Raw genomic sequence first — 17,733 nt, 5'->3', positions numbered from 1 at the left:
TAAATTATAAATATTGAGATTTAAATTTAAATTTATTAAATAATATTTTTTAAGAAGATACATAAATTAATTAAATTAAATTTTAATTTTTTATTACAAATTTATTTGAATACAATTTTTATTTTTTATTTTTTAAGATTTATCAAGTTTGAGGAACTCAATCAATGCACAAAGTATCAAACAAGTAACCAAAAAATGGACCATGGTGCAGACATGATCTTTGACATCCGCCGTTCAAATTTTGTGGAATTCTTGAAGGAATAAGCCATGACTATTAACTGGCTGACAATGGGTTTCCACGATTACAATTTTTTCCAACCAAAAGGCAAAAGCCTGACTTAAGAGAGCCGAGTTCTTTAAGAGGACAGAAACTCAAAACAAATATATATATATATATATATATATATATTTATTTATATAAAATAACTTTGCATTAAAATAGTAAAAAATTAAGTTATTTTTATGACAAATATTTTAATGAAGTTTCTAAAGTGAAATTTATAAAATTTTTTTATAAAATTGAATAAAATAAAAATTAAAATAAAAAATTTAACTGATAAATTAAAAGATTTTTTTTACATATATTTGATTTTTTAAATAAATAATTTTATTAAAAATTTGATATAATTTTTATCATTAAATAATTATTGATTAAATTTAAATTATAAATAATATTTTTATATTATTAATTTTTTTATTGAATCTATCAATGAAATTTCAAGGTCTTTACCTAATAAATTTCGTCTTTCTTTACATTCTTACTTTTTTTACACAAATGATTAATTTTTTTACATATTTAAATATATCGTAATTATTAAAATTAAAAATTCGCTTCTTTACTCCTATTTTGCTTTTTAAAGTGTTTATAAGAATACTTAGCAAAATTCTTTATTTTTTCACTTTAATTTGTTATCCTTTATCAACTTTATTTGTTATTTCTTTTTTTTTTTTTGTTTTATTGTCTTGTACTCTTTCTCATTTTTTCACTCACCAAACAACTATTTTAACTTATCATACCCAAATTGGAATTAATATATTATTTCATTTTAGATTGAAATCATCAAATATTTTTAATTACAAATATAAATTTCATAAAAAAAAATTATATTTATATATAAAAAAATTAAGTTATCGAATAAATAAAATAAAATTTAAACTTAAAATCTTAAAATTTTGAAGTTTTTTTTTACACTATTAAATCAAAATTTCATTTAATGAAATTAACAATTGTTAAATAGAAGATTTGAAGCCTTATTCTATTCAATAAAAAGTTCAAAACCAAAAATTATCTGTAAATAAAAGCGGTAACGATAAGTAATTTAAAAAAAAAAAAAACGGAAAGGAAAAATAATCCGATCCAACCCGATTCAATAATGACCCAATATTCTAACGGGTCAGCTGTCACTCTCACGTATAGTACCACGTTGTTCCCACATCGCAACAACTTTCCTAATGCCAAAAATCCCCACCGTCCGTTTCAACACATCAGAACAATCGATCGCCGTCTATCCACTTCTTACTAATACACCATGGCTTAACCAAGGCAGCGAGTGGTACTTCCGTAAATCTATCCCTTAACTCCAAAAGCATTGCCTCTCTCTCTCTCCTTCCTACTCATATTTTTTACCCTACCACACACAGAGAAGAGTTCTCTTTCTATTACATTACACCTATCAAAAACCTCTCTCTTTCTCCCTCTGGATCTCTCTCTCAAAACCCCGATCTCGATCCAGAGCTTCTTCTTTTTCTTTAATTTTTATTTGCAAGAATGGTGAGTTTTATTTCTCGGTCTGTTTGATTCCGCATTAGATCTGGTTCAAATCCCCTTTGATTTGCACTCAACACTCAATTTTCCGTTTAATTTATGAAATCGGTGACGGGAAAATTTTCGAATTGTGTTTTATTCGAGTTTTACTGGCTTTGGAACGTCGACGTTTTTTGTTCTCTACGCAGCAGAGCTGGAGAGTTAGGGATTTGAATATAGTTGAGATCTGTCGCTTGTTTTTTCTTTTCTCTTGTTTTGAATCTTTGAATATGAATGCGGCAATTTTGAATTGTCTTTCTTTCTCTCTTATTGAATGAGTTTGATTTAAGATCTGTTTTTTTTTTTTTTTTTGGGTTTTGACTAATTGTGTGGTTTTTGCTTTTGTGACAGCCACTTAGACTTGAAATTAAGGTATGTGTTATTCATTCATTGAGTTCAGTTTTATGTGCCGATGAGATCTTGTTATTGTTTTGGTGGGAATGTTTTACGAGTTTTGTATGTAATATTCTTGATTGTGATGTTTGGAGCAGAGGAAACTTGCTCAAAGATCAGATAGAGTAAAATCCGTAGATCTCCATCCAACAGAACCATGGTAATGTCTACCCTTTTATTCAGTTTCCCATTTATTTGAATTTTATCTTTTCAAGCTTGAAGCCTAAACATGATCTGTTGTAAATTGCAGGATTCTTGCAAGTTTGTATTCTGGAACTGTGTGTATCTGGAACTACCAGTCACAGGTATGGGAGTTTTATTGATTGTAATAATTTCTGTCAAAACTAGAAGCTTTGCTGTGCATGTTAGTGGAATGCCAGAATCTGACATAAAGAAGTGTGACATAAAAACTTACTAGTTACGTGTACCTCTCTTTTTACATGGACTGAAAATTTCTATTATATTAGAGCAACCTTAGACCTATGCTCCTTATCTGACATAAAACAAAATATGCTACTTGAATTGGCTCTGTTTTTATTAGGAGTAATCCATTTCTTATTCCATCACTTCTTTTATGATCATCCGTCCTCTTCATTTTAGTCCAACTCCTCTTGTGGATATATTTCCATCTGCCATTATTCACTGATCGTCGTAGACTGTATTCCTTCCTATTGACTTTTTGACTTGATTCTTGTAGTATCTTACAACTGTAAAAGCATCTTTTGGCACCACTCCATTCATTTAATTCACTCTAAACTTATGTAAAGTCCCCTTTGAGTCCTTGTTAGGAGTAGTTGAACTTTGAGCCTCATTGATGAAATAGATCACTTTTAGAAACTTATTAACCATTAATTTTGATTCCATTTTCACTATTTCTAGATTTACTTGAATTCTCTCCATTTACTGCTCCTTAACCCAAAATCTTTAGACCGTATAGCTCTCATCTAGTTCTATTTTATGATTAAAACCATAATCCTTAGACTTGTCAGCTATGAAGCATGGGCATGGTGGAAACCCCATGAACCAGCGTCATATCAGTGTCTGACATGGACATGTTGCCAATATGTCGGAATACATACAGGACATGTCAGGACACGGCAAAAAAAAAAAAAGTTTGGATACAGTCAAGGCATGGTGACAGACATGCCAGGATGTGTAGAGGAAGGAAAGAGGAGGTGGTTCTAGGTGTTTTAGGTGGCGGAAAACAGTAAAAGGTGATGGAGGCCTTGCTTTTTTTTTTTTGTAGATCTAGGCTTTTTAGTTTTTTTTGGAAAATCTAACTGGATGAAAAGAAAGATGAGACTAAGAGGAGATTTTGGTTATTTTTTGGTAAAGCATGGTTGCCGGCAGAAGGTGGCGGTGGCAGCACACCAGAACTGGGTTAGTGGGTTGTTGCCAGGAGGAGAGTAGAGAGAAGTGAGGATGAGAGAGGTTAGAGAGAGAGAGAGGGGAAGGAAAAAGGAAACAAAAAATTGTGTTATTTATAAAGCACAAAAAACAGTGTGTTTCGGGCTGGTATAAAAGGGGAAAAAAATGAAAGAAGAAGAAGAAGCGGGAATTGGGAAGGAAAAAGGAAAGGAAAGAAAAGAAAAGGAAGAAAAAGAAGGAACAGAAAAGGAGGAAAAAATGAAATTTTTTATGGATTCAAAAATCAAATTAATGGATACAAAAATATATATTAAAATTTTATGAATATGAAAATGCATAAAAAAGTTTTTTATTGCTGTGTCTTGCCAGACTGGTCTCCCCATTTTTTGAAAGTACTGTGTTGCATCTTTGTTACGTGTCCTTTTTTATGCTTCCTAGCTTGTCTATGAGTGCTGAGTTATCTGCAATGTTGCTAGCACAAAACTCTGCTTAAATCTAGGGAACACAGGAACATGGATCTTTTTAGCTCTATGTATATGGCTTTGCTTTATCTGTGAAACTTCTTTTGTATCTTATTCCATGGAATTTAATTGGTATAAGATGTTGGGTTCTTAACATGTTCTTTAAGTAGTATTAGGTTTATTTTGAACTTTTGTAGTCTTGATATCTTGAATTTGAATTGTTTGGATTTTTTCATTTATTGTTTAGTGTTAACTTTAACTGTCCTTGGTGTACAGACCATGGCTAAGTCGTTTGAGGTCACTGAGTTGCCAGGTATGTATTCATCTGTTTTTGTGATGCGCTTATCTTGGTCTGATGATACTATATTTTTCCTTTCTGTTTTCAACATGATGAAGTTGTTAGCATTCTCTGAATGCATCTGCAGTTAGGTCGGCCAAGTTTGTCGCACGCAAACAATGGGTTGTTGCTGCAGCCGATGACATGTTTATTCGAGTATACAATTACAACACCATGGATAAGGTCAAAGTATTTGAGGCACATACTGATTACATTAGATGTGTGGCTGTCCATCCTACTCTTCCATGTGTGTTGTCATCATCTGATGATATGCTCATAAAACTTTGGGACTGGGATAAGGGTTGGGTGTGTACTCAAATATTTGAGGGACATTCCCATTATGTTATGCAAGTGACCTTTAATCCCAAAGACACTAACACTTTTGCCAGTGCATCTCTTGATCGTACCGTAAAGGTATAAAAGGGCCTTTCTGTTTGTAAATTTCTCATAATATTTCTTACTTCATTTGGAATAACCATGCTAAAGTTTCCTGGGCTCTGTTTGAAATTTCTAGATTTGGAACCTTGGCTCCCCGGACCCAAATTTTACTTTGGATGCCCATCTGAAAGGTGTCAATTGCGTTGATTACTTTACAGGTGGTGATAAGCCCTATCTAATCACTGGCTCTGATGATCACACTGCAAAGGTATGCAGCTACTATTTGCATTCTGCTATCTTTTGATCATAGATAAATGTTGAGGGAACTATTCACAGTAAATTCCATGGATGCAGGTATGGGACTATCAAACCAAGAGTTGTGTTCAGACATTGGAAGGCCATACGCATAACGTTTCTGCAGTTTGTTTTCATCCTGAACTTCCAATTATTATTACTGGTTCTGAGGATGGGACAGTTCGTATCTGGCATGCTACAACTTATAGGTAATTCTTGAGATAGAAAATATTTCTGGTTTGGCATGCCTACCGCTTTTAATTTCCAGTGGCATTTGTTTTGTGGTGAGGCTGTTATTATCTTTTTCTGTTTCTGCATAAAATTCAAGTTTCCACTTGATTTCTCAACTTCATGTCTTGGTCTTGCATTGGTAAAAGTGTGAAAATGCTTTTTGATTGTAAAAAATGTTGGCTTGAGCATCTTGAGATAGGTGTAGAAATTCATGGTCTGGAGCCACCTTGGTGCTTCACCATTAATATTTCTTCCTTACTTGCATGATGCTTTAGCGTTTTCTTAAGATATTTTGATCTTAATAGTCTTTGATGTATGCAATGATATCTTTGAATTCTTCAACTATTTTACTTTTTAATCAATTCATTTGTTTTCAGGCTTGAAAATACATTGAATTATGGTCTTGAGAGAGTTTGGGCAATTGGATATATCAAAGGTTCACGAAGGTAATTTCTTTTGGTTAAATGATGCAACAGTTTAACGTTTATATTCTTTTTTCAGTTTTAACTTTTTTTCTAGGTTTTTTGTTTATACTTAATACTACAATCATTTTTTGCTCATTAATGTGCCTTTCATTTAGTTTAGAGTATGACTATTTGCTTAAAGAATGCGAGAAATCAATTAAAACTGTCATTCTTTTAGGTTGCTTGACCTGACTTCTTTAGTTGTATGTTTCTTTTTGCATGCAAATCGATATCAAGTTTCTGAATTGAGTTCTTGATTAGTTTACATGATACTTCATAGTTGTTAATCAACTATGGCTAAAACTAATATACTGTTTTGGTCTTACAGGGTTGTGATTGGGTATGATGAAGGAACTATTATGGTGAAAATTGGTCGTGAAGTACCTGTAGCAAGTATGGATAACAGTGGGAAAATCATATGGGCTAAGCACAACGAAATTCAAACCGTGAATATTAAGAGTGTAGGAGCAGATTTTGAGGTATTTTATTTGTTGGAAAATGTATTTCTCTTTCTACATCATGGCGTGAGTTTTAATATTGGATTTTTCACCTTAAGGTGATGGAGTAAGCTTTTTTGCCTTGGTTCTTAGGTTACTGATGGAGAAAGATTGCCCTTGGCTGTTAAGGAATTGGGGACCTGTGATCTATACCCTCAAGTGAGTTGATGCTTTCTAGCCTCATTTAAATGAATTTGTGCATAAGGTTAAGGGTCACTCCTAAAATATGTTGATTAATTTTGTTTTAAGTTGTGTTATGTTTGGCTTTGTGTATAATCTCTTATCCTTTTTACTCTATTTTGTTCTTCTCAGAGCTTAAAGCATAATCCAAATGGGAGGTTTGTTGTTGTCTGTGGAGATGGTGAGTACATCATATATACAGCTTTGGCATGGAGAAATAGGTCATTTGGTTCAGCGTTGGAATTTGTTTGGTCATCTGATGGAGAGTATGCTGTTATAGAAAGCTCATCAAAAATTAAGATTTTCAGCAAAAATTTCCAGGTTTGTACTACTTGTCATTTAGATGGTTTCTTATCTTAAAAGGTACTTTTCTTCATATAAAATAGTTTGTGTGCATGCACACATTGTTTTCAGTTGTTGAAAGATATGTTCTAAGCAACGGATCTATTGCAGCTGGAGAGCTGGATTTGATCGGATGAAAAAAATTTTGGGTACAGAAGGGGATTTCAAATTTTAAGAGAAATTTTAACTTTGAACAAATTGACTTGTTATTCTATAAGTGTATATAATTATGATTACTTATTATGTGTATTATGGTAGTTTCATTATGATTGTTAAGGAATTTAATTTAATGCTATGTTCAAGTTTCATTTTTACAATTCAGTGGTATTGATGGAGAATTGACCTTTTCAGGAAAAAAAGAGTGTCAGGCCAACCTTCTCTGCTGAGCGTATTTTTGGGGGCACTTTACTGGCAATGTGCTCCAATGATTTTATTTGTTTTTATGATTGGGCTGAATGCAGGTTGATTCGTCGAATTGATGTTACTGTGAAAGTAAGCTAAAATTGTTCTATGAGCCCCATTTGCTTCTTGGCTACCTTGCAACCTAAATGCCATTTTTGTTTGTTACTAAAAATGTCAGAATCTCTACTGGGCTGATGGTGGTGACTTGGTGGCAATCGCCAGTGATACATCTTTCTATATCCTAAAGTACAATGTAAGTCTCTTTAATGTGATATGCCTCTTAGATCTGCATAATTTTATGCAGAGTGGACTCTTCCTTTGTTAAATGCATGATTTCTTACACTTATGCAGAACTGAAGTTGATAGTTTTATGTTTCAGCGGGATGTAGTTCAATCTTACTTAGATAGTGGAAGACCAGTAGATGAACAAGGAGTTGAGGATGCATTTGAGCTTCTTCATGAAACCAATGAACGTGTCAGGACTGGCATCTGGGTTGGGGACTGTTTCATTTACAACAACTCTTCATGGAGACTTAATTACTGTGTTGGTGGAGAGGTATTTGTTTTCTGCTTATCCTTGGCTTGAAAGTGTTCCGTATGTTTAGATGCATTGTCTTTGTAGGCTTTGACGGTTTCATTTTGATGATCTAATGATTTTAGGTTACCACAATGTTTCATTTGGATCGTCCTATGTACTTGTTGGGATATCTTGCGAGTCAAAGTCGGGTGTATCTGATAGACAAAGAGTTTAAGTAAGTCAGCTAGTTATTGCTAATTTTTATGTCAAAATGCACATTAAGTTTTGCTTTGAAAATGCATTATTAATGTCTATTTGCACTTATCTTGTCATATTGTACAGTGTTATGGGTTACACATTACTTCTCAGCCTGATTGAGTACAAGACTCTTGTGATGCGTGGAGATTTGGAAAGGGCCAATGAAATTTTACCTACAATTCCTAGAGAGCACCATAATAGGTATAAATATGCCTTAAAATATTTTCCTTCAATTCTTAAAGAATATCGGTGGTCATGTTCCCAGTATTCTTGCAACCGTTCCAAATTGGGTTAGAGATGTAGAATTTATTTTTCCTCCTTTCCTATTATTTTCCTTCATTCCTACATTTGAATTTTTGGTTCTTGATTAGTCATTTTTTGCTGAACATTTTCATGCCCCTTGTAGTTGGAAGTTTGTTTTCATCTATGGTAATATCTCATAGCTGTTGAGAAACTTAGAATTCCAAATCTAATCTGTCTCCATAAGTAGCTTACTAAAAATTAGTCCCTTTGAGTATTCCTTCCGCCCCTGAAAGCTATTTAATTTAAAATTTTATGTTCAGTTTCTCTATATGTAAGTTGTGATTATTGAAATATTTCTTGGATTTAATCAGTGATTTTGCTTGATTGATAGTGTGGCTCGTTTCCTGGAATCACGAGGTATGATAGAGGATGCTCTAGAAGTAGCTACAGATCCTGATTACAGATTTGAGCTTGCCATACAGCTTGGTAAATTGGAGATTGCTAAGGTAAGAAAGTTGTTTGCTTGAATCTTTGAGTGACGTATTCTATTTTGTATTAAGCTTTGATTGTGCCATTTAACAAAATTTCTATCTTCACTAGAGATTCATACTCTTTTGTGCAGGAAATAGCTACAGAAGTTCAGAGTGAGTCTAAATGGAAGCAGTTGGGTGAATTGGCTATGTCCACTGGAAAGGTGTTGTCTATTCTCTATTTTGCCAAATTTGTTTCAGTGCCATTTCTATCGTTTCCGATTGTTGTTCTTGATTCTCCCATCACCTTTCTTTGTGGCTTGTGCTTCTATGTTGGTGTCATGATGTGGTCGTAAATCACAAGTTGAAAATGTCAATGTGTTTGCTCTTGAAGGAAATCTCTCTTAAGGATTTAGGAATAGACAGCTTAGCCGTTCAATAAATTATTTGTCAATTTGTCTGAGTTTGGCTTAGTAGGCTATTTAACTGGTAAATGAAATGTAAGAAGACTTTATTATGTTTGCTTAGTGTCTTGTTTATGCTTGATGTTGTACATTATTGTTTTCTGATATGGATTTTGAATTTTACCACATGCACTAGCTGTTTGTATTAATGTTGCTTAGTTGACATGCACATGTTATATAAATTATTAGTTTTGGACTATGCCTTCTCTGTTTGTTTTGGAATAATTTCTATTAGTTATGCTGTACTTGTCGTTGCAGCTAAAAATGGCTGAGGAATGCATGAAGCATGCGATGGACCTGAGTGGTTTATTGCTGCTTTATTCCTCTTTGGGAGATGCTGAGGGAATATCAAGACTTGCATCCCTTTCCAAAGAGCAAGGGAAGAACAATGTTGCTTTCCTTTGTCTATTCATGTTGGGTAAATTGGAGGATTGCCTTCAGCTTTTGGTGGAAAGGTATTTCCTTATCAAATACTTGAAAAAAATAGACTGCCATTCATGTCATTAGTTATGGATATATTGAAGTATTCCTGTTGCAGCAATCGGATACCAGAGGCTGCTCTTATGGCACGATCTTATCTTCCAAGCAAGGTTTCAGAGATAGTGGCAATTTGGAGAAAAGACCTCAACAAGGTTAGTTGCCATTACTTGTTTCTCTAGTGTTTTTTCTTGCTTTGTTCTTGACGAGCTGGGTTAGCTGTATAATAACCTTTTGTTTGTTTCGATTCCACTTGTTTGATTTTCCGAGTAGTTTCACAAGATTCAAAATATCGCTTTTCTATAATCAATAATATAAAAGACCTATTCTTCTTCCTCTGCCTTTTATTCCTTTTTTCTAAACTTATTGTTCATGAGTCATGTATGTGTCACAACATTGTCCTGAATGCCTTTGTCAAAATATCTATTTTTGCCTCCTTTTTATCCCACATGTAAACTAGTACAGCTTGACTTCTTGCCTTTTTGTTCAAGTTGATGGTTAATATTATTATATAACATCTTGATATTTTACTGGAAAAGATTGGTTTGAAATTCTGCTTCTAGAGCTTTACAACTGAAACCTAAGGAAAAAATCTGAAAGCTAAGCTTGACATCTGCTTCTAGAGCTTTACATCTAACATTGCAGCTGTAAATTACTGCTGGAATCATCAGGTTAAATCTTTTTCATTTAATAAGTCATTTGTGGTGGAGCATTTTAATATCTTTTTATTTCTACTCAAAGTGCCATGATATTTAATTTCTTTATTTCTTAGTACCCTTGCAATGTGAATATGTTCGAATTGCATTTTTTTCTTGTAATCGTACTGAAAATTACCTACCCTTGCACTTTATTACTTATTTTGCTTATTAAGTTTGATTAGTGCTAAAGATTGCAAAATGATTTGACATTATTTTTACATCATCTACAGGTTAATCCAAAAGCTGCTGAATCTCTGGCGGATCCTGAAGAGTATCCCAACTTATTTGAGGATTGGCAACTAGCTCTTTCTGTTGAATCTAAAGTGGCAGAAACAAGGTATCAAACAAGATTCCTTTCTGTTATTTATTGTTATGTGTTATATTTTACGGTTTTGGTAGGCAATTTTATCGAACAGGATTCCTTACTGTTATTTATTGTTACAGCTTTTGTGTAATCTTGTTGGACAAATCATTTTCATATTCCAGTTTTTTGGCCTTTCTGGTTGCTCTATAGTTTTGTGTATTTGCTTTGGTTGCACATCCTATTTTTCTGTCTCACATGGATACGCTATTAACTTTCAATTGGTTTGTAGGGGTGTTTATCCTCCTGCAGCGGACTATTTGAACCATGCTGATAGTTCGCAGATGACACTTGTGGAGGCTTTCAGAAACATGCAAATAGGGGGTGAGGAACCTCTTGAAAATGGTGACCTTGATCATGAGGTATATAACCTTGTGTATCTGTTTTTCTTTTAAGTTGGCAACACATTAAACATAGGAAGTGCTTGAGTGGTTGAGGACTCTGGTTTGAATTTACTTTGTCCTTTATTTGTGGGCACCACAGGCTGCAGAACCAAATGGACATGATCAGAATTCAGAGGAGCAGAATGGAGAAGAGGGTAGCCAAGAGGAGGCTGTTGTTGTGGATGCTGATTCTAATGATGGTGCAGTACTCGTTAATGGTAGCGAGCCTGAAGAAGAGTGGGGTACGAATAACGAAGGAACCCCGTCAGCCTAAAAGCAATTGGTTGGGGCAGTGTGAAAATCGAAATTTTGTCTCTGGTGATTAGTTGTTTCTAAAATGCCATCTCTAACCCCTTTCTCTTTTGGGATTCTCTGACTGTTTTTATGATTTGTTTTTTTCACAACCGCTAATTGTAACACTCCTACTGCCAACTAAATTCTAAACAGTTTTCCTGATTTGTTTTTCATCTTCTTTGCTATTTGGAATTGAGTACATGTTTTTTAATGGTTGCTAAATGCACCTTTGACTTTTGGAAATTATGATATCCCTGATAAGATCCTTTCTTTCTCATATTGACAAATTTGTGTCCCAAACTTGGATAAGATCAAGTTAATCTGATGCCTATTGATATTGACTAATATGATGCACATCTATTTGCTTCTGATCCCTCATATTCCGTTAAACAGTTCTTATCTAATTTGCATTTGTGCAATCAATTTATTGCATTCTAGCATCAAACTAATAATGTTGTTTTGTATTCTGTATAACATAGAACATTATCGAGTCTTAAATTATGTTATATTAACTTTCATGTGGTGTTCTAGGCAGTTATATTTTTCTGTCATGCCTTGATTCTAACTTTTTGTTAGCTTTTCCTCTGTTGCCAGTGCTTACATCAGATCACTAGGTTCCATGAACGCATTCAGTTCGAGCTCCATTCAGCACGTATTTAAGGTGAGAAACCATTATTATTACTCCTATTATTTCTTAAAGGAAAAAGCATAATTAGTTATATTGGTTAGAATTCACTTGACACATGCCCGAGTTTGGGTCAGGGCCAAGTACACATTTTTTGTCTCATTTGATTGGCCCTTTAATGATATGCATGCATCTTGACCAGTACAGCGAATCTCTCTACTCCTTGATTTCTAGTGTATTTTTTGTTCCTTTCCAAATAAATCTTTCTAAATGGAGTTCTTCACTAGGATAAGAATTTTCTTTCCAGATTTTGTCTCGTGATTCGTTTTAATTACTCTGGAATAGACCCCCAAGTGTTTATTTGCTCAAATTGCGGCTTCTTTTATCATTATCACCTGTTTTAACAATTTTCTTTAACTAGCAGATTTGGATATAGTAGGTAGAAAGATGTAAAATATTAAGGGCTGATTGTCTTGCATTCCCGGTGGTTTGGATCTCAAGCACATGGAATTTTGGCATGATGGGGAGCACATACCAATGTTTAGTTAGCTTTTGACATTATGATTTTAGTTGCCTGTCTTAAAAGTTTTAGCTTATTCTTACGGGGCATTTTGTCCTAAATTTGTTTTTCTTGTGCCATTACGAATGTAGAAAGAATTCGAGAACTAGTGATGATCACCCAATTCAGCTCATTCTATGTTGTTTGAAATTTAGGTACTATGTTTTCTCCTTGAGGCTTGAATTTTCTGGTTGGGTTGTGGGGATTTCTTTTTCCTCGAAATATGAAACTTGTACTGTAAACACATTTACATAAAAAGCATAATATTGTTCAATCACATTACTTTTCTCTCACTCTGGCTCCCTCAGTTAGCTGTGTCCAATATTTGTCATTTCAAGGCTTTAATTTGAACAATCGACGATTGTCAAATCGAACCTGAAATGCCCAAAATCTAAACATATGTAGCTCTATGCTATATCCAATTTTCGCTGTCTAGGAATTAATTTCAGATCGCTTACTCAATATAGTCCAATTTTAGCTCTATTCTATACAGCCAACTCAAAAAATTATAACGTAAATGGCTCTATTCGTTCTATGGACGCTTGAACGGCTCTTGATAGTAGGAATCAACATTATTTTTAGAAAACAATTGAAACAAATTTTATATTTTAAAAAAAATATTTATTTATTTTTTGGGCCCAAACCTGTCACCAAACATTAGCAAACCGGAGCTGCACGTGTCATCACCATAAAAGAAATCATACAAATTCCATGCGTCAGCAAGTCTCCACTCTACCCGCAAAAGCCGAAGGGAAATGAAACGCCCTCGGACCCCTTAACCTCAATTCCCAAATAAAAAATTAGTAACAAAAAATAATATATATTAAAAAAACCCATTTATTCTTTGGATCTCAATCTCTGTTATTAGGGTTTTGCGTCTGCTTTTGCTCTGCTCTTATGTAAGTCCCAATCCATTCTTTCTTCTTTACTACTGTATCTTAATCTCTTATTTTTATCTTTAGTCTTTTATTCTGAATTCTTCTTTACTTTTTCTTTTTAAAAATATATCTTGCTCGATTCGTTTTTTCTGGCCTTAAAAAATGAGGTATGCATAGTTTTTTTTAAAAATTTTTTTTGTTCTCATTTTCATGATATTCATGAATACCCAGTTCGTAACAAACGTTAGATTCCTGTTTGGTTGCTATGAAAACGCAAGAAATTTTCTTGAATATAGGAAGAAGTTAATTTTTTTAGTTCTATTTTGTCTCTGGTTTAGCTAAAAGAGGTTAATATTATACAGGGAATTGATGTCTAAAAGAAAAACAATTATCATTTTTAATTTTCCGCCTGTTTTATGATAAACCCTTAGTTCTCGGGCTTTACAAAAAATTTTGGCTTTTTCCTCTTCTTCCCCCATCCCTTCCCACACCCCCCCCCCCAAAAAAAAAAAAAAAAAAAAGAAGTTTTATTAAGATATGCTAATGAAAACAGTTTTTTTTTTTTTTTTTCCAGTTTCAGTTATGTGGGTTCTGTTAGTGACTCTGAAATCACTTCTTGCTTTTGTTGATTTTTTTTCATCTCAGATGTTCTGATACTTGTGCTAGTTGGCCAAATTTTGCTTCCAAAGTTTATCTTTCTTTTTCTGACTGTATCTATTTGTATGCCCCTTTGATTTTTATATGATATGGAATTTTATTCGGTTGGCTTTTCCATTTTAGTTTATATATTGTTGGGTGCCTTTCCGTTAAGTGGGTGCTTTTAAAGATATAAAGTAAAGTAGAACAAGAAAAATGCATAGAAAATGTCATCTGTAGTGGACATTGGCTACTTGGTTACTTGTGTACTTGTTCTTGATTGCTCTCACCACTTTCATTTGAAACTGAGAGAGTTAATTAATGAAGGATTGCTTGATGAACCTGAATAAACTGTTATATTCGTTTTTCCCATATGATTTTAGTTTTCTATTTATGTATGTGAAGGAAGGGTGTTTGATCAAGATTTACTTGGCACTTAGCCCTTTTTGGATAAGTTGACTTGTCTATTAATCTGAAGATTACTTTTTCATTCTTAACTTTTTCTTATGCTGATAGTTTAATTAGTTTGGTACTGGGGAAGAATGCAATTTAACATCATCATGGAATTAAAGTTATACCTAGCATCTTTCTCTTTCCTTTTTTTTTTTGGGGGGGGGGGGGGGGGGGGAGGGCAGTTGCTTTCATTTCCCCTTTCGTCCTCTTATTTTATTGCCCTTTTCTTTTTCCTTTCCGGTTCAATGTTTTCTCCATTCAAATGTGGTATACAGCCGTGTGGTGGCAACATTAACTAGGGACTGCTATATGTTGAAGTCAGCTTGTACAGTTGTTTGCTGTTAGTGATGTGAAATTGATTGCATATGGTTTGAGACAACAAATTTGTTCTATCAGGGCAAGTTGCCTGCTGCTTTGGATAAAGATGTAGAAAGATAGTAGCTATACCTGAACCTATGCTTGAATGTTTTCCCTACAGGAAGGACATATTGCTTTTGATTTCATTAATCAGCCTTATTAGTAAACCATTAAAATAGTTCAAACTTAAATCATAAGTATCCATGGGTTTACCGGTTATGCAGTTAGTTCATTATAATAATTATTTTGTTCATTGTCTGTGCACAATGATGCTTCTGTGGGTTTAAATGTGATCTACAAGGGAACTTTGGATATGTCTCATTTCCTTATGATAACTTTTTATATTCCGAGTGGATTGTTGCAGACTCATCTGGTTTTTTTACTCTATATCTGCTAAGTTTATGTAGCTGTTCTCATGCGTATTTCCCATATTTCTCTTATTTGCTCATTGTAATTTGAAGAAAAAAGTTATTAGTTAGCTGAGTACGTTCTTTCCATTTGATTGGTGATTGTTCCATTAGTAATAACATTTATTGTGGTCTTCAGATATCACCAGTTGCAAGAAAAATTTAAGCTTCTGTGAACTTATGTTTGTTGTAATGTGCTATTTTCCTATTGGGCACCATGCACTATGCTGTGTTCATATGTTTTAATGAGATTTGTATGGAAATCTGGGTGTAGGTTGTGTTTTTTTTTTCTGGTAAATATCTGTTGCTATCACATAAATTTTGGTGATGAGTGTCTGCCTGTTGTGAATCTATTTTATTATTTATGTGCTGTGTTCTTGCAACTGTTCCTACGTATTTCCCACTGTTCAGTTTTATGGTTTGGTGAAACTCTAGTGGCAAGATTCATGTTAATTTGTTTCTGATAGTTTCATTGGATATATCATTTCCAATGATCTGCAGATATCCTAGTTTGCACAAGAAAGTCCTCAAGTTTCAGTTTCTTGGTTTCTTGCTGCAATGGGGGATGCAGAAAATGCCCTTCCACCTTCAAAGAAGAGGGCTGCTGGAAGAGAAATTTCTCGGGATAACCCTGGTCTTGATGATGAGGAAGATTCTTCTGAACAAGAAACTGGAACTTTTAAGAAGGCTAGTGAAGAAGTTTTGGCAAACAGAAGAATAGTCAAAGTTCGTAGAAATCAAACCACTTCAACTGCCTCATCCAATCCTTTTTCTGGAATTCGCTTGGTTCCCCCTACAGAACCAACCGTTACTCCAGCTACAGCTAGTGCAATCCCTGAATCCAGCGCAACAACCACTGAGATTACAACTGAAGCACCTATTGCCAGTGAGAAAGAAGTTTCAGAAGATGGGAAAAATGATGTTAAAAAATCTGAAAAGAATGAAGATGGAAATAATCAGCAGTCAGAGAAAAAAACAGATGAAACGGAGCCAGAGCTTGCAAAGAGTGACGAAAGTAGGAAGGATGAGCCACTTTCTGATGCTGTTGCTAATAAGGAAACTGCTGAGGATAAGGGCAGTGATGTTGTAAATGAAGGAACTCAAAAGGAGGCAAATGATGAAAAACCAGCAGGAGGTGCTAAGACCGAGGATGAAGATAAGAAAGATGACAAGACCGCAAATGCAGGTAACAAAGATAAGAGTAGTGAAAATTCAGATTCAGCTGCAGAAGGTGGATCATTGAGTTCATTCCAACAGCTTTCAAGTGGCCAGAATGCCTTCACAGGACTTGCTGGCACTGGATTTTCTACTTCTTCATTCTCCTTTGGATCTACTACGAAGGATGGTGCTACTGGTTCTTTTCCACTTTTTGGACACAAAAATGATCAGCCTTCTTTTGGTTTTGGTCTTTCAACAAATGGAAACTCTTCCCTCTTCAACACATCAGGGACTTCAATTGTTTCTAACAGCGAGGGAAGTGGTTTTCCAGCCATGCAGGAGGTTCCAGTTGAGACGGGAGAAGAGAATGAGAAAGTGGTTTTCACATCTGATTCTGTGCTGTTCGAATTCATGGATGGAGGGTGGAAAGAGCGTGGGAAGGGAGAACTTAAGGTGAATGTCTCTACAATGGGGGCAAAAAGAGCCAGGGTGCTAATGAGAGCTAGAGGAAATTACAGATTGATTTTAAATGCAAGTCTTTACCCAGATATGAAGCTGACAAACATGGATAAGAGAGGTATTACATTTGCCTGCGTGAATAGTACAGGTGAAGAAAAAGAGGGGCTGTCTACATTTGCATTGAAGTTCAAGGATGCTTCCATGGTCGAAGAGTTTCGTGCGGCTGTAATGGCATACAGAGGTAACACAACTGCTGTTCTGAAGACGCCAGAAAATTCTCCTAAAGCCTCAGAAGGTTGAAAGGTGTCTCCCCTAATCTGGTCTGTCCTGAACTTGCCATTTGCAGCTAGTCCTTTTTCTTTGTGGAAGCAGGATCTTGATTGCATTCGCTTATTCCTAAGCCTTTATATGTAGCAGAGTCAACAGAGACCAATCCAATCCTTTTTGGTTGTTATAAATTGTGTAGCCTGCGGGAGAATGTTCCGACTTTTTTTTTTTTTGGTGTCAATCCTGGAATTAAACAACTGTATCAGCTACCAAGGTATCAAGACATGCAATATTTGACTGTTATTGCCCTTGATGTGGGATGAATCCGTGGAATTGCAGTGTAGCCTATTTCATATTTTTACGAGTCCTTAAACTTTTCCTTTATATTAATTAATTCCCCCTCTGATTCCAAATTCCGGAGACAGTGTTGTGTTGTTGTATCTGATAGATTTATCGATCATCGCTCCATTGTTGTTGTACCAAAAACAGAGTTGCAGTGTCTCTCATTTGGACAAAGGTTATAGACTGTCGAATGTACTCTAAAATAAAATTGCTATCGTAATGTTTTTAAAAACTCCCTTATAAAACAATACTAGCTTTATATTTGATTTAAATATG

General features: G+C 34.5%; 1 protein-coding gene and 1 pseudogene across 8 annotated transcripts; both read left to right on the top strand.

Moving 5' to 3' along the window:
- Positions 1-1,548: 1,548 nt before the first annotated feature.
- On the top strand, positions 1,549-17,531 carry LOC111274506 (coatomer subunit beta'-2). 7 transcript variants are annotated; one of them, XM_089755766.1, is made up of 26 exons: positions 1,549-1,771; positions 2,156-2,176; positions 2,296-2,357; positions 2,448-2,502; positions 4,303-4,339; positions 4,452-4,777; positions 4,878-5,009; positions 5,096-5,244; positions 5,644-5,712; positions 6,059-6,209; positions 6,321-6,386; positions 6,540-6,728; positions 7,101-7,241; positions 7,330-7,404; positions 7,531-7,707; positions 7,812-7,903; positions 8,011-8,127; positions 8,561-8,675; positions 8,792-8,863; positions 9,362-9,558; positions 9,642-9,735; positions 10,509-10,615; positions 10,872-11,001; positions 11,123-11,340; positions 11,911-11,977; positions 15,733-17,531. In XM_089755766.1, the coding sequence occupies exons 1-24, from the start codon at positions 1,769-1,771 to the stop codon at positions 11,294-11,296; spliced, it is 2,751 nt and encodes a 916-aa protein (XP_089611892.1). In that variant the 5' UTR covers positions 1,549-1,768; the 3' UTR covers positions 11,297-11,340; positions 11,911-11,977; positions 15,733-17,531. The 7 variants fall into 7 exon arrangements, with proteins under 7 accessions (XP_089611892.1, XP_089611895.1, XP_089611896.1 ...); XM_089755769.1 differs by having other exon boundaries at positions 11,123-11,264; positions 15,733-15,871; XM_089755770.1 differs by lacking the exon at positions 15,733-17,531 and adding an exon at positions 12,656-12,777 and having other exon boundaries at positions 11,123-11,264.
- Positions 15,790-17,531, top strand: LOC149511147 (nuclear pore complex protein NUP50A pseudogene; annotated as a pseudogene). Its single transcript, XR_016334294.1, has one exon. The product of XR_016334294.1 is annotated as a nuclear pore complex protein NUP50A pseudogene (transcript).
- Positions 17,532-17,733: the final 202 nt, after the last annotated feature.

This window comes from Durio zibethinus, chromosome 26, assembly GCF_047325235.1.
Source record: "Durio zibethinus cultivar Kanyao isolate XHJ-2024 chromosome 26, ASM4732523v1, whole genome shotgun sequence".
NCBI classification, from domain to species: domain Eukaryota; kingdom Viridiplantae; phylum Streptophyta; class Magnoliopsida; order Malvales; family Malvaceae; genus Durio; species Durio zibethinus.
This window is presented reverse-complemented; position numbering and strand designations above follow the sequence as displayed.